Source organism: Poecilia latipinna, unplaced genomic scaffold (genome assembly GCF_001443285.1).
Source record: "Poecilia latipinna isolate Pla-1442-1.1 unplaced genomic scaffold, P_latipinna-1.0 Scaffold2690, whole genome shotgun sequence".
Lineage (NCBI taxonomy): Eukaryota > Metazoa > Chordata > Actinopteri > Cyprinodontiformes > Poeciliidae > Poecilia > Poecilia latipinna.
This window is the reverse complement of record NW_015115306.1, coordinates 17,266-31,584: the sequence shown is the minus strand read 5'-3', so window position 1 is coordinate 31,584 and position 14,319 is coordinate 17,266. Positions and strand designations below refer to the sequence as shown.

The window sequence follows — 14,319 nt, the reverse complement described above, 5'->3', positions numbered from 1 at the left end:
GGCTCACCTTTCAAATAGACGTTTTAAAAGTTAATGATTTTATCGCCTCGGCTGGTGGCCTCCCCTGCGGAGTACCACAGGACTCCACAGGACTCCACAGGACTGAATGGTTAGATCTTTTCATTTTTCTCCATCTTCTGCCTTTTGTTTTTTTTTTTTTTTTTTTTTTTCATTTTATACAGAGAGCTGGTTTGTTTATTGTCCACTTTAAAGTGTTGCTGACTGTTTTCTCCAGCCTATCCTTGGCTACATTGACAGCAGATCTTGATACTGAAGTCCGATTTTGAATGAAATCTAATTTTTTATACTACTAATTAAATGCGAGCGCAGTCAGGGATCTGTGTGAACAGTTTATGATCCCAAAGTGACCCGCATGGGGAGAAGAACGTAGCAAGTAGTCAAACATGATAGTGGATGCCAGTGTATATAGATCGATAAAGTTGTTGAGAAATGGGAGCCAACAGCATTGTTACAAGATTATAACAAGATAAAGAAAGCATAACTAATATCAATAGCCTTTTGTGGCGCATTAACTACAACCTCTGTAGAGAAGTCTTTTTGAACATGTAGTTAGAAGACATAAATGTCATATAAAATGTGACGTGTAACACTGTTAAATCTTTGCCTTTTCCAGTTGATTTGACCACTGCATCACACTTTATTTAGCTTATTATAATTTTCCATTTCTATCTGCTGCAGCTGCTTCATTTGTCAGCAGTGCAGTCTCTTAATAGCTATGTTTCATTTTAGTAGTCTGAACTGCTGCCCCGTCTATATACTGCCTCCCTTCCTCAGGTCAGTAGACCAGATGCTTTTAAAATGCTCCATAGACACAATGCAAATGCAGAAGTGTGTGTGTGTGTTTTTTTTTTGTGTTTTTTTGTGTGTTTTTTTTTTGCTACATCTCTAAAACTGTTTCATTACTGTTTTTAAAACAAACTTCATATTCTCACATTTGGTTGAATATGATATTTTTTTATCTATTCTCAGTGACACTGGTTTTATTTGTTGTTTTCTTGATTGTAAAGGTTTTTTGTCCAACCTAGTTTTTTTTTATGATATGGTAAATGTATGTTTTCTGAGAGGTTCTTACTGTTACATTTTTTTTAGATGTCTTTTTCTCTTTTCAGAATTTACCCACGGCAGACACAAATAGCACCATGGAAGGTAAGTATTTGTCGCTGTTTTATTTCAGAATGTATCAGAGTGCTGGAAATTAATCATGTTAATTCCATGAGCTTTAATTAAAAAAATCGAAACTTATCAGTGTAGTCGAAAACAGTGTACGGACAAAATAAATGTTCTCTAAATTCTTGAATAAACTGCCATATTTACACACTCCCACACACAAATATATTCACAATGGATTATTTTATCCATACTTTGTTTATTCACAGCAGAAGTTAGATCTCAGAGAATGAAACTGATTTCAAACTCAGTTGTATTTTCCATGCATTATTGGGATGTGAAATTAATGACAAAACTCAGGAATGTTGGCTACCAGTCAGCAAGCTTGAATTGAATCCACACAATAACAGGGCTTGTCTGAGCCAAAAGGGATTACCCAACTTCTGACCTTCTCTCCTCACATCCTTTCCCTCCCTCACATCACTATAAATTAATGCTGCCAAAGGAGAAATAAACTGCAACTTAAAGGCTTGCACAGCTCCCAGGCCGGGATCTGGAATACAGAGGAAAGTTTAGAGAAGTGGAACACATACAGTTGAGTTTAGCCGTAGTAAGTGGCCAGCAAAATGTCGCTTAACGTTGTATCACAACATTACAGTTCACGGCCTCATCTCCTGACCATGGATGCTTCCCCAACCATCTCCTCCCAGCCCGTCTGCGTTTATAAACAGCTGTTATGGTGTCAGGCTCCAGTTGGTGACCTCTGGGGGTCAGTGCAGTCCCAGGGGTGCCTGCGGGGCAACTCAGCTCCAGTTCCAGCAGGGTTCTGTTCATGGCCATGTTCCCAGTGTTTGTTTTCTCTTCCTTCTGTGTTTGGCTATAGTCGTCCCTGTTCTTCTCTTCCCCCCTCAGCAAGTAGGACACTTTCACACATGTACTCCCACAGGAAAGTGTACTGCACATTGTACAAATGTTTCTTTCTGTTATAAGAAAACAGGATACACTGTATATCACATCTGGCTTTACGTCTCTGTATACACCACATGAGCATGTCATTATTATCCTGTTTAACTAATTATTCTTACCATTTGTGAACAAATAAATAGAAACTAATAGTATAGTTTATTTATAATCCATGTAGTGATTTTCTCTCTCATTAGAGAGCTTGGGAATTTGCTCTGAGTGGTCAGACTCCGCATCTTTATGAGAACCAAAAGTTATTCCAACGTGGCTCATCCTCCTGTTCTTCCCAACAGTGCTGATGTTTCAAGAGGTGTGGGGTCGCAGCTTCTGTCGGACCATGGAGAAGCTGGTAGAGGTTGTCCAAGAATACCCGACGGAGGTGGAGCACATCTACAGTCCCTCCTGTGTGCCACTGGTGAGATGTGCCGGCTGCTGTGGAGACGAGAACTTAGAGTGTCATCCCACTGAAACTTCCAATGTCACAATGCAGGTAAGAAAACAGAAAAAATGTTTATACTCCTGGATTTTTTTTTACACAACTTCATATGTTCAATGTATTTTACAGGATTTAGGTTGTAGATCAACACTAAGTTGAGCGTTACTTTTGATGCATGGTTTTCTTTTTTATTTTTTTTGCCAATAAAAATATAATTGTAATGATCAAATCCTGTTCGACCAGAAATCGCATAATTATTAAACAGAGTCCACCTGAGTGTAATTTAATTGTGCTATAAATTCAGCGAAGGCCTCAGCGGTTTGAACATTACCAAATATCCAGCATCAGGAAGACATAAAAACACACACTATGTACATAGCTATGGAGAAATTTAAATAATATCCCAAAGTTCATAGAGCTCAGGTAGATGAATCCATGAACAGAAAATGTAAAGTGCATTGCCTGACTGCAGTCTTACTAAAGTCTTACTACTTTTGAAAGGTACTGTCCCATTATAATCCTGTCTTCTGACTGTGCTAAACAGCTGCTGAAAATCCGGCCATCTGAACCAGGTGAAGAATATGTTGAGATGACCTTTGTGGAGCATAAGACATGTGAATGTAGGTAAGAGAACAAAAAAATATGTTTCCCTAATTTATGACGTAAAACACGCAGATGTAAAAAAAAAAAAATTTTTATTTTTTACTTGTATTAAGTTAAAAGCATTTTATTATGTTAAAACTATCAATGATGTTTCCATACAGCCCTCAACCAAAGAATTGAGCCCTGTTATCTTTCACATTTGAATTAACAATATTGGGATCTAAGGCATAATAATAGTGAAAAACTCAACGTATATATTTAAAGTGAAGTACTTAAAGGTCCCTAAGTGATTATTCTGTATATCACTGCTAAAAAAAAAACCCTCTCAAAGTCTAGCTTTACAGATTCACATAATGAAATGGTGCCACGCTGTGAGCAGATAAACAAAGAAACAGAGCAAGAACAAACCCAAGAAGAGGCTTTTATTGTAACTTAACCACAGATTACAGGGAACAAATCTACATTGCCACGTTGTACACAATGTAGTCATCTTCTAATTGCAACTTACAAAACTACTGTGGTTGTTGACCAGGCTAACTGCTTCTACCTATACAAGCTTTTAACACTCAATTCCTCTGTAATTAGAGTGTGAAACTTGAATGATTTTCTGGTATATTTGGAGTTTTTAGGTGTAGTTCAACAATTTTTACTAATGTTGAGTTTCCAGGCCATTCCAGAAACTCGGTGTCACCTTGCATATACAATGAAAACCCAGTTTAGATGTGTGTTTAAGATTTATTGTCCTGTTGGAGCACCTGATTATGTTTAAGTTTCCTCAATATTGCTGCTGATTTGAGGTCAAGTGAAAGAATTTGGAAATTGTCTTGCTTACTTATTTTCTGACCTATCATTTGTAATGTTTTGGGTTAAGAGATTGTTCTGCAGTCAGTATCTTCTCAGCACTTGGCAATGTTAAACTTGCTCGACTTTGTACAGTGACGCTCACGTTACAGCAGTTTCCAGTTTATGATAAACTTGAGTCTTGATGGATCCTCGGCTGTCCTTGAATATCCTAAGAAACCCTTGAGCTGAATTTGAGTTAAACTGGGTGTTCCAACAGGACACTGATCCAAAAGGCATTATCAAAATTGGTTTGGGAGTAGACAAAGCAGGAGGAAATTAAAGGAACCTACTGGCATGGCTTCTGACCTCATTATTGTTGAATATTTGTGGACTGTGCTTAACAACCAGCTCCACAGCAGAAAAACTATCAACTCAACTGAATTTTTACACTTCAGCCAAGAAGATAGGTTAAATTTTATTGTCAGCGTTATACCAAAAGCAACAAAAAGAATGTTCACATGGCGCAACTCGCTAAGAGACACTTCACCAAAAATTAGTGGCAATGTATGTATAGTATTTTAGCCCACATAGGGATTAGAGAACATGTGCAATACATTTTCGCTTGTGCACCCAAACCTTGATTGTAACAATAATTTAAGTTGTTTGCATTATTGTACAACTCTTGGAAAATGAATAGATCAGAAGTATCACTGAGAACTCAAATCAATATGATTTAGTCTGATGGTAAGAGAAGGTAAACCAATGTTCCAGAGCCAGGTTCCCTGTGAAATATATGTAATAACACTGAAGTATACTGCAAATATTTTAAGAGACCAGTTTGGTGATTACATTCACCACATATGTATTTAACTAAAATTGTACTTTGATTTGTTCTCCAGTAATTTATTGAAACTTTCTCTTCAGAGTGCGGAAACCTTTGATGAAGGCTGGAAGGTAAGAATGTTATTCTTTATTCTAAATTTTTACGATTAAAAGTAAAAAAATTTCAAAGAATCTGGAAAACTTGGATAATGTATTTTCTGTTGTGTAGGAAAAGGCAACGAGGAAGAGGAAGGAGGAGAAAGGAGAGACAAAAAGCAAAAGACTGTGACAGGTAACGATGCATTTTTGACTCAGGAAGAAGGTAAAGTACCAGCTAGTTCTCTCATGTTAATAAAGGTGCAATATTTTACTCTCGTTAACCTGCAGGTGCCAGATTCCTCGCAGGTAACTTAGCGGCAACCCAACTACTGTTGCAGCGTGGCTGACTATTTATCTCCAGCCTGGCAACAGCATGAAGAGTCTCCTCCACTCATCTATCAAAACCTGTGTGTCCGCTGCCAGAGACTCCAACAGCTGGGTTGGTTTGCTGACACGCTGTCCTGATGACGGACAGGGTGTCTGCAATAACGAGATTCAACAGGACGTGCATATTGATTGGTGGAAACACTTTCTGTTACACACCTGACACAATGGACATCCATGGGAGCCAGTGCAATGTAAAAAAGAACAGACTCAACTTTTAAACTTCCACTTGATATTATTGTGTCAGTTATTTTAAGTTGTCAGTTTTTTTTTGTTTTTTTCTGTATTTAAATTTGGTAATACGTGTTAAATCTCTATATTTATTGCTGAAATAGTTGGACCAGCAACCTTTAAAAAGTGTGTTATCCTTTGTCAAAATATTATTATAAACACTTTGACTTGTATTGGTGGTTTTATTTTGACTGAATGTACAGCTGCTTTGTACATGCAACAATGATAGGTCTCCCTCTAGTGTCTAAAAATAGGATGTAACAATGCTCAATATTAAAATATTTCATTTGGCAACGTTGTTGTTAATGTTAGACATGAAACTGTGTGGTTAGTTAAAGATCTACCCTACCGTCACAGTTTCTTAATCTATTGCTAAAGGTTTGTTGGATGTATTAACTCCATTGTGACATGTCATGATCCGATTCTTTACATTCAATTTTCTAAGGACTGTTTCAGCACCCTCCATTTATTATTATTGTTTTAAAGAGGCAAACTAAAAAAGACACTGGAAAAGCAAATCCACCACATGTGATATAATTAAATACGGGACCCAAACTCTGGATGAGGCCTGGAAGAACTGGTCAACCAGAAAAATGCATTCTTTTTTATAGTTTTTTTCTGTGTCACATTCATTGTCATGCGGTACTGATGCATCTTTATCAAAATCACAAGGTTTGAAAAGTGTCTCCTTCCTGCATTTTTCCCCTCTGTTAACACAACACTCACTTACTCTTGCTCCACAGGTGACTTCCTGAGTCTGTTCTCAGAAGCAGAGTGTTATTGGAATGATCATTCAAGATAGTTATGTAAGACCTTTTTCTTTTTCATATATCAAAGAAAATCTATGAGAATGCAGAAATATTTCACATGTTCTATTATTTTTATTTCATTTAAATATTTATTTTGTAATAAAATTCTTATGACTGTCAGACAATGTCTTGTTTAAGTTGTGTTTATTTGCTGATATATACTTACTTATGCAATTTCCAACAATGTGTATTTTCAAGGCAGAGCTTACAAATTTGAATAGGCTGATAAAGTTCAAGATGTTTTGTGACTTTTCAGAAAGTGAAACATCTATAGAATCATATTGAAATATTTTCAGGCTTTATCTCTTGCAATATTGATGATTATGGTTTATAAATAATAAAAAAAAGCACAAAATGGGCCCTCTTTTGAATGAATTTTAAAAACTGTTCAGCAGCGTGGTATGGAGGTGATCGCCAGACCAATTTGTTTGATTCCCGCCTTCAGGTGATCCTGTAACATTGGGTTTGATTTTGATCATTTTTCTCCAGACTCTTAAAATGAATTTCCCAATGAAATGCAAACTTTATGTTAGTCTGAAAAGATGTATTTGGACCACTGAACAACAGTTCAGTTATTTTTCTCTTTAGCTCAGTTAAGATGTTTCTGGTGTTGTCTCTATTCAGAAATGGCTTGGCATGAGAAATGCAACATTTGTAGACCATAGGATTCATCTGGGTGAAGTTGCTCTTGATGTACTGACTAGCCACAGTCTACTCCTTGTGAAGCTCCCCTAAACTCCTGAATTGAGTTTTCTTGAGCGTTCTCTTAAGCTTGTGCTTATCCCTGTTGCTGGTGCCTGGTTTCCTATCACACATTTTCCTTCCACTCAACCTTTTATGAATATGTTTGGATAAAGAACTTTTAAATGGCAATGGTCTTTAGTTGCTTACATCCTCCTTGTGGAGGATGTAAATGACTGTCTTCTGCAAAATTATTAAGTAATTAGTGTCTTTCATATTCTTTAAACTTTGAGCTATGTAATAGTTAATTATTTTATGAGACTGAATTTTGGGTGTCACTTTCTGTGAGCTATTATATTATATTATATTATATTAGCCTATATTATATTATATTATATTATATTATATTAGTCCTATTATTTATTATTAGCGATTGTTCCGGATATCGCTATCCTTCTACAGGGGTGTCAAACTCCAGTCGTCAAGGGCCGCTGTCCTGCAGTTTTTAGATGTGCCACAGGTACAAAACACTGGAATGAAATGGCTTAATTATCTCCTTCTTGTGTAGATAAGTATGGGGTTCTCCAGCGTCTTGCTAATAACCTAATTATTCTATTCAGGTGTGATGCAGCAGAGGCACATCTAAGTTGCAGGGCAGTTACCCTTGAGGACTGGAGTTTGACACCTGTCTTCTAGAATAACAAAAAGTGTTGAGTGGTTTCCTTGACAACTGCAGAAACCTGTCATGTTACCATGGGTTGTTTGAGCCCTCCGTCAGGTCTTGCAGGGGGAAACTGTCGTACAATTCTTACTTAAGCCCACCTTAGCGTACAATTATAAGTTTACCTTTCAAGATAAAAGTCTTACTCACCTGCATCACTTAAGAAACGATAAAGTCAAAGTAAACGTTTGAATGTGTTTGCCTGTAAGACATAATGACGGTCAAAACCAGAACGGGTAGCGAGGCGTAACGAATGTTTTCTTCGGCAGTGTCGAGCAGCAACTGAAGTAGCAACTTGGATGTCACTATCATCAAATATCGGTTTTACAGAAAACGAATTATTGGTAAGTTTTTCTTAAAATGCTATTTGTCGAGTAGCTAGTTGCTTTTTCGTAAAGACGTCGTAGTTAGCTTAAAGTAAACATGGTTAGCATTACCTAGCTATTTGTGCTAACAACAAAGGAAAGCACCCTGTAAACAGGGAAACGGCAGCTAATGTTTTTGTTTTTGCTTCTGTTGAACCCTTGTTGCATTAAGATAAAGTTAACAATTTTAAAGCTAGTAGCAGTTGATTAAAAAAAATGCATGTTGCTCGTCTAAACAATGGTACTTGACACACTACACGTTTTATGCACACTAAACATTATTTATTTAATTTGCTTCATACTTCATTGCGAAGAAGTGAAACTGTAACTCATTCTACTAAATAGTGCTTTAACAGTACAGGCTGCGGGAGCATTGCAGGCCATTGAACCGAACGCTTAATTCAGTAATTGGGCCAAATTTGTAATGTTTCACCTAATCAAGTCCTGGATAGTTAAGATGATTTATCTCAAAATATATATGTTCAAAGCACACCATGATGTCAAATTAGAGGATAAAAAAATGTAAAAGATTAATAAAAAGCGTTAGGCAAGATAAGGTGCATTGACATCTAATACACTGGAATTTTATTTTATAAGCATATGGGTAGGTGGTTAGAGAAATAAGGTAATATCAAATAAGTGAAAAACAGGCCTAGAAATCTGCGCTTCAAAAATGAAAAAAGAGGTAACTAATTCTGTAAATCATAAGAAAGATCAATTTCCTCTGAGGTCAATACACTTATGTCTGAAGCGTTTGAAGTAAACTAATCTCAGAAATCGACCAGACTTATTGATGTGATGACAATGTACGTGAGAAAAGTCAGGAAACTGACTCAATTCTGGAAATGTTTTGTATGACTTAAGTAAGCTGACTGGGCTGTCTCAGTGAAATTAGAATTTATTAATTAATAGCCAAAGTTTAAACAGCCGTGTTTAATATGGATTTTATTTCAGTTGAAATCTGTTTTTAATTTTTATTAGATACCACTATTTTTGTATGAAATGTCACTATACTATGGAAATGCATCATTAAGCTATTGCTTAAATTGTTGAGTACTGTGTTAAAAATGACAAATCAATGCAAAATAATATACTAAATATATATTTTAATAAATGTGGCTCTAATATTTGTTGTTGAAATAGCATTCATACCTATTCCATTGTATTTTATTGTTTTAAGGATGTATTTTTGAAGTACATCCAGATCTTATTATATCTGTCTGCCTTTAGATAAAGTTTGTGGATGGACCTATTACTGAATTATTCAAGACAATTCATCTGTAGAGGACCTTGTTGCTATTAACTAGTCAGATTTGAATGCCTATCTGATGAGCTAGAATGTGCATTTAAATATATTCAAGGGTACTGTTACAAAGAAGCATCAAAATAATGAATTATGTTAAAATGAGCTCCATGTCTTAATTATTTACTAAATTTGTCATTTGAAATATGTAATTAATTCATTCATTTTTACAGTTAATTTAGCGATACTTATGAATAATATTTGTGATTTTGATACTTTATACCCTTTATAAACTTTAGTGTTTTTGCTATCTTTGTACTGCTCACATATAACCATATTTAAGGCATGCCTTGTCTCGCCCAAGACACTTAACTACTTGTAGTAGGTTAGGAATAAATTTTCCTTATGTTTTGTGAGTGAAATTAAAGCCTTCCAGTTTTGTCTTTAATCTTTCAAACCCTAAATTCAAGAGATAACTTGCAACACATTTCCTGATTGAGGGAAAAAATATTGGTACTATTTAACTTCCCATTGTGTTTTTTTTCCCCAGTGGATACCAAAATGAGCAGTTTTAACAAACTGAACACACAAAGACTGCCACCATTTACAACAACAGCGCAGATGAGAATGTCCAAACAAGACCTGGAAAGAGACTCAGGCTTCTCAGGTTTGTCTGCATTACTTGATCTGATATTATTGCCTCTTTCCACATTGAAGTATCCAAAAGAAATTTGTAACACCTGTGAAATATCACTTGGATTTAAAATGGTTCAGAGCTACATTGCTTCTTAGATATACACTTAGTTTGCTACTGTGTCTCTTAGATTCCTGCATTGTAAATACTCAACATATTTAGCATTAAATAATCATGAGCAAATATTATTAGATAACTTGTTGCTGAGTTTTCAAAAACTAGATCAGTCTCGGTGACAAAGGGTGTTTAAATATTTGTAATAAACTTCCAGTTTTTGAGTCTGTTTTCATTTAATATATATTACTATTATTTTAGTTTACACAAGAGCAAAAATCCTCTTGTAAAATGTAAGAAATATTTAAGAATTAGATAGTTTGAGCATTGAGCATCAGAATACCTGCTTATGTTGCTAAAGCCAGTATTTCATTTTATTGACTTGTGTGTTCAAATGACCAGTTCTATTATTAGAAACTACATTTGTTTGAGAGAAAAGTAGTCAACCCAGATCCAAAGTGGAGATCTAGTTCACACTCAGAATGTGCACTGAGCTCTGCAGGCGATGACCTTTATTTATATGATCAAGGCTGACCTGAATTTGATTCAGCCGCCATCATTAGGTTTATTCTGTCCTGTTCTTCATGGCGAAGACTTGCATATCTGTGTCTGAGTTGTTTATAGTTCTAATGATCTGCCTCTCTGAACACAGCATAAAGCACAAACCTGTTGACTTTAAAGCATGATCAGACCCATATGTCTCATTGTCAGATGCCAGCTCAGAGTACCTCAGTGCAGTGGAGGTCACAGACTCGGAAGATACTGGAAGGAATGGGTCGATAATCGGGCAGGAACCAGCTGGTCAGCAGGTGGCCTTGGTAGGAGGTTCATATCCTGGACTATCCCCAATGATCATTATGAACAACTATGTCCTAAAGCAGGTAAAATAGAACAACATGCACCATATCTCACTGTATAATTCACTGTTTGTAACTCCTATACTGACAGTTTTATGTTTGTAAGCCTTGCAGCTTATTTTAATTTATAAATTCTTACATTTTTAAATAAATTCTAGAGTAGTAATATCTATGAAGTTTTGTTTGAGTAGTGTATGTTGCCTTTGTCCTAAATTTCAGTTGCACAACAGTCAGATTTAAAAGCATTTGTTGGTTATTGTAAAAAGCGAAAGAAGTGGAACAGAAGAATTTTTCTGGCAATTTTGAATCTTTATCCTGCCAATCATAATTATGTTTTGCAGAGAGATTTTTATTTATTTATTAGGCATTGAGACAATGGAGCTAGTGTAGGAACTGCTTCCCCACATCTCTCTTTTTTTTAGCAAAAAATCTAAACACTTTTTGTAAAGAGATTCTGTTAATCAGTTTTAGTCCTCTTCTGATTTTGTTCCGTCCAACTCATGTACCATTGTCTGACTGGTAAATAAATTTCATTTGACTTCAGCATAATCTGTCTGGCTGAAAGTCATTGGAGGGAAAAGAAAGTGAATTTAAATCCTCTTTTTTAAGTGCCATTTATTTCTGACACACACAACAAATCATGTAAAATACCGCTTGGTCTTGTACTTCTCAGATGGCAGATGTTCAGACCTGCCCCCATGCTGCAGCTACATGCAAACACGCACAGTTGTCCTGGAGTCTGTTGCTCCTGTTGTCTCTTAACTGTAAACTCTAAGATCAGGCTTATTAAATCAGCTTACTTGGCAGAAACTCTGAATAAAATGATCCTCTGCTGGGGATCAAATTCAGGATCTCCCACAAGGATAGTGTTACACACTATACTAATCAACCAACTGATCAGACAGGGATTTGTGTTGGTAGTTCAAATTGCCAGGGTTTTGTGTTTCTTAGGTTTTGCATCTGGCTAGTTCAATCTTTCCTCCACTTCCCTCCTCCATCTTATAATATCATCAGAGAACCTTGAGAAGCAGCCATTTAAATTGCGCAGTAGCAGCAAGAGTGTTTACTGATTGGTGAAAAGCAAAACAAATCATCTGATTGCAATCATCAGAATAGTAAAATGTGATTTTTGTTGTATCATTATGACAACCAAGAAAGTTAAGTCATAGAACTCTTTGTATTATTGACCATTTCTCAATGGTTAAACAGTTTTTTTTTATGTTTATCACCCACTAAACTGGTGTTACAAAGTAAATTTAAAATGATTTTTGTTTTCTGTCTCCAGCCATCACCAATGGCTCCACCAGAGAAACAGTGGGGCTTTCCTTCATCAATGGAAGTGATGCCCCAATCTCAGGTGGTTCTTCTTCAGCCATTGTTATCAAATGGCACAAACTGCTCTCCAAAAGCTGGCTCTGACAGCATGCGACAATCAAGAAGCTACACTCCTATTCTCAAGTCATACCCCAGAATTGCCCCCTACCCAGTGGATTCGCCCTCTAAGAGAGTGGAAACATCTAGGCTGACTGCAAACGGAACGGCGGGATATGAGCAGCGACAGAGGAGACGCCATGACCCCCAGAGGCCTGACATCTCCCACAGCCCACTGTCAGATCTGCAGATGCAAGCTCAAGCTGTCTGCAACTTTGAAGCATTAAGCAACAAATCTCACGCTGCTGAGAGTCAGGAGGAAGATTCTGACAAATCTCTGACCGCAGCAACAGAAACCAGCTCATTAGCCAACTTCACATATGAGGAGCTGAGGAGCGTATCTGATGATGGCAGCATGTCTGCAGAGAAATATCAGGATCCCATCTCAATGCACAGCAACAAACTGAAGCGTTTCAGCAATACCTACAACATCCTCAACAAGTCTGGCCTGCTAGGGATTACGTTGCGCACAAAGCAACTGATCAAAGAAAACAAGCGCACGCAGGGCCAGCTGCACCTGCTGCAAAAGCAAACGGCTCTGCTGCTCGAAGCGCTGAGCAGCGGGGATCCGCAGCTCTTGACTAAACTCCAGTCGTCTTTGCAGGACACAGAAAAGGAGCAGTTCGGGGTTAAAGCTCAGAGTGTCCTAGCGTAACTTGTTTGTGGACGTAACCAGCAGTTCTAAATCTGATTTCAGGAGGATTAATAAAGAGGTCATCAGATGCTGAATGTGTCACATTGTTATGACAAACACAGCTCAGCTTTCACCATTTCATCAGGTGGCTGTAGGTGGACAGTGCCTTGCAGAAGTTCACACACCCCTTGAAACTTTGACGCATTTTGTCACTTTATAACAACAAACAACAACTTATTGGAATTTTATCTTCTAGACCAGGAGTCTGCAGCCTGTGGCTCCGGAGCCTCAAGTGGTTCTTCTGCAATGGCTCTAAACTCTTTAAAAATGACAAAGAAACGGCTGTTTTAAAAATAGATATAACAACAATAAAGGTTTTAGCTGTTTTCATTCAATGATTTAATTTATTTTCCAAAACAGGATGATATTAAAAGTACCAGTCATTTTTATTTAGATCTATTTTTCTTATGTTGTGCAGATATCACAGTATCTAGTATACAAAAATGTAGCCATCACCTTTTTGAAAAAGATTAATGTTTTTATTTATATCACAACCTAAAAATAGATTAGGAATAAAATAGTTGCTGTTGTAAATATTTTTCAAAAAATATGTCTTTTTTATTTTTTTCAAAAGGTCAGTTAATATTTGGCCCTAGACCTTTTTAATGAACTGGAATGGGAGCAACAAAAAAAACTTACTTTACTTGTTAATGTAAAACTAAAAGGTTTGAATTCATATGCACGCCACACAAATCTCAGAATTGTCTATTGTTGTTGCCATCCACAGTTATTTGCCACATATGACAAAATGTTAGAAAGTGGAGGGGAAATTAATACTTCTGCAGAGCACAATGTAGAAACCAGGAATCCTGAAACATTTAGCACTGCTGGTTTGAGATGAATCTGAAGCACAGTCTCTGTAATCAACGGGAGTTTGGAGGCATGCTTATGTTTCAAACCCTTGCCTTTAACAAAATATCTGCCTCTGATGCGAAATGGATGAAAGTGGTACTTGCAGCGGGGCTTTCTGGCTGTCGGTGTCAAATGCCTAAGAAACGCATGCCTTATAGCAGATTAGCCAGACGGATGTTTGATGTCTGTCATACATCTCTAACAAACAGGTCAACATGCTTTTTTGTTTTTACTATAAACTTCGAATTCTTGTTAAATGCATGAGCAAATGCCTTATGTATTAAAGTGTGAATAGTCATAGCAGTTGAATTACACTGGGAGAAAAGAGCTGGGTGAACTGGGTCACTACAAGCTAAAAAGACAGCATATCAAGTGCTGAAACCAGCTAAATGTGATTGTTTTTTGATAAATGTGTGCATTTTCTAAACAAAGTACATGGCTTCGTTTTGAAGCCACGTACTTCAAAACG

At 36.7% G+C, this 14,319-nt stretch overlaps 2 protein-coding genes across 2 annotated transcripts in view; both read left to right on the top strand.

The window, feature by feature from the left end:
• Positions 1-5,730, top strand: part of pgfb (placental growth factor b) — a 23,490-nt gene extending 17,760 nt beyond the window's left edge. Inside the window, exons 2-7 of the mRNA XM_015020943.1 lie at positions 1,131-1,167; positions 2,385-2,581; positions 3,072-3,151; positions 4,838-4,867; positions 4,965-5,027; positions 5,123-5,730. Of these exons, the coding sequence (XP_014876429.1) occupies positions 1,131-1,167; positions 2,385-2,581; positions 3,072-3,151; positions 4,838-4,867; positions 4,965-5,027; positions 5,123-5,144 (429 nt within the window). The 3' untranslated portion in view covers positions 5,145-5,730. The remainder of the gene's footprint in view (positions 1-1,130; positions 1,168-2,384; positions 2,582-3,071; positions 3,152-4,837; positions 4,868-4,964; positions 5,028-5,122) is intronic.
• A 1,950-nt stretch (positions 5,731-7,680) lies between these two features.
• On the top strand, positions 7,681-13,632 carry LOC106938783 (CLOCK-interacting pacemaker-like). The gene is made up of 4 exons (XM_015020941.1): positions 7,681-8,004; positions 9,819-9,935; positions 10,728-10,897; positions 12,159-13,632. Exons 2-4 carry the CDS (start codon positions 9,830-9,832, stop codon positions 12,957-12,959), a joined length of 1,077 nt encoding a protein of 358 aa, XP_014876427.1. The 5' UTR covers positions 7,681-8,004; positions 9,819-9,829; the 3' UTR covers positions 12,960-13,632.
• Positions 13,633-14,319: the final 687 nt, after the last annotated feature.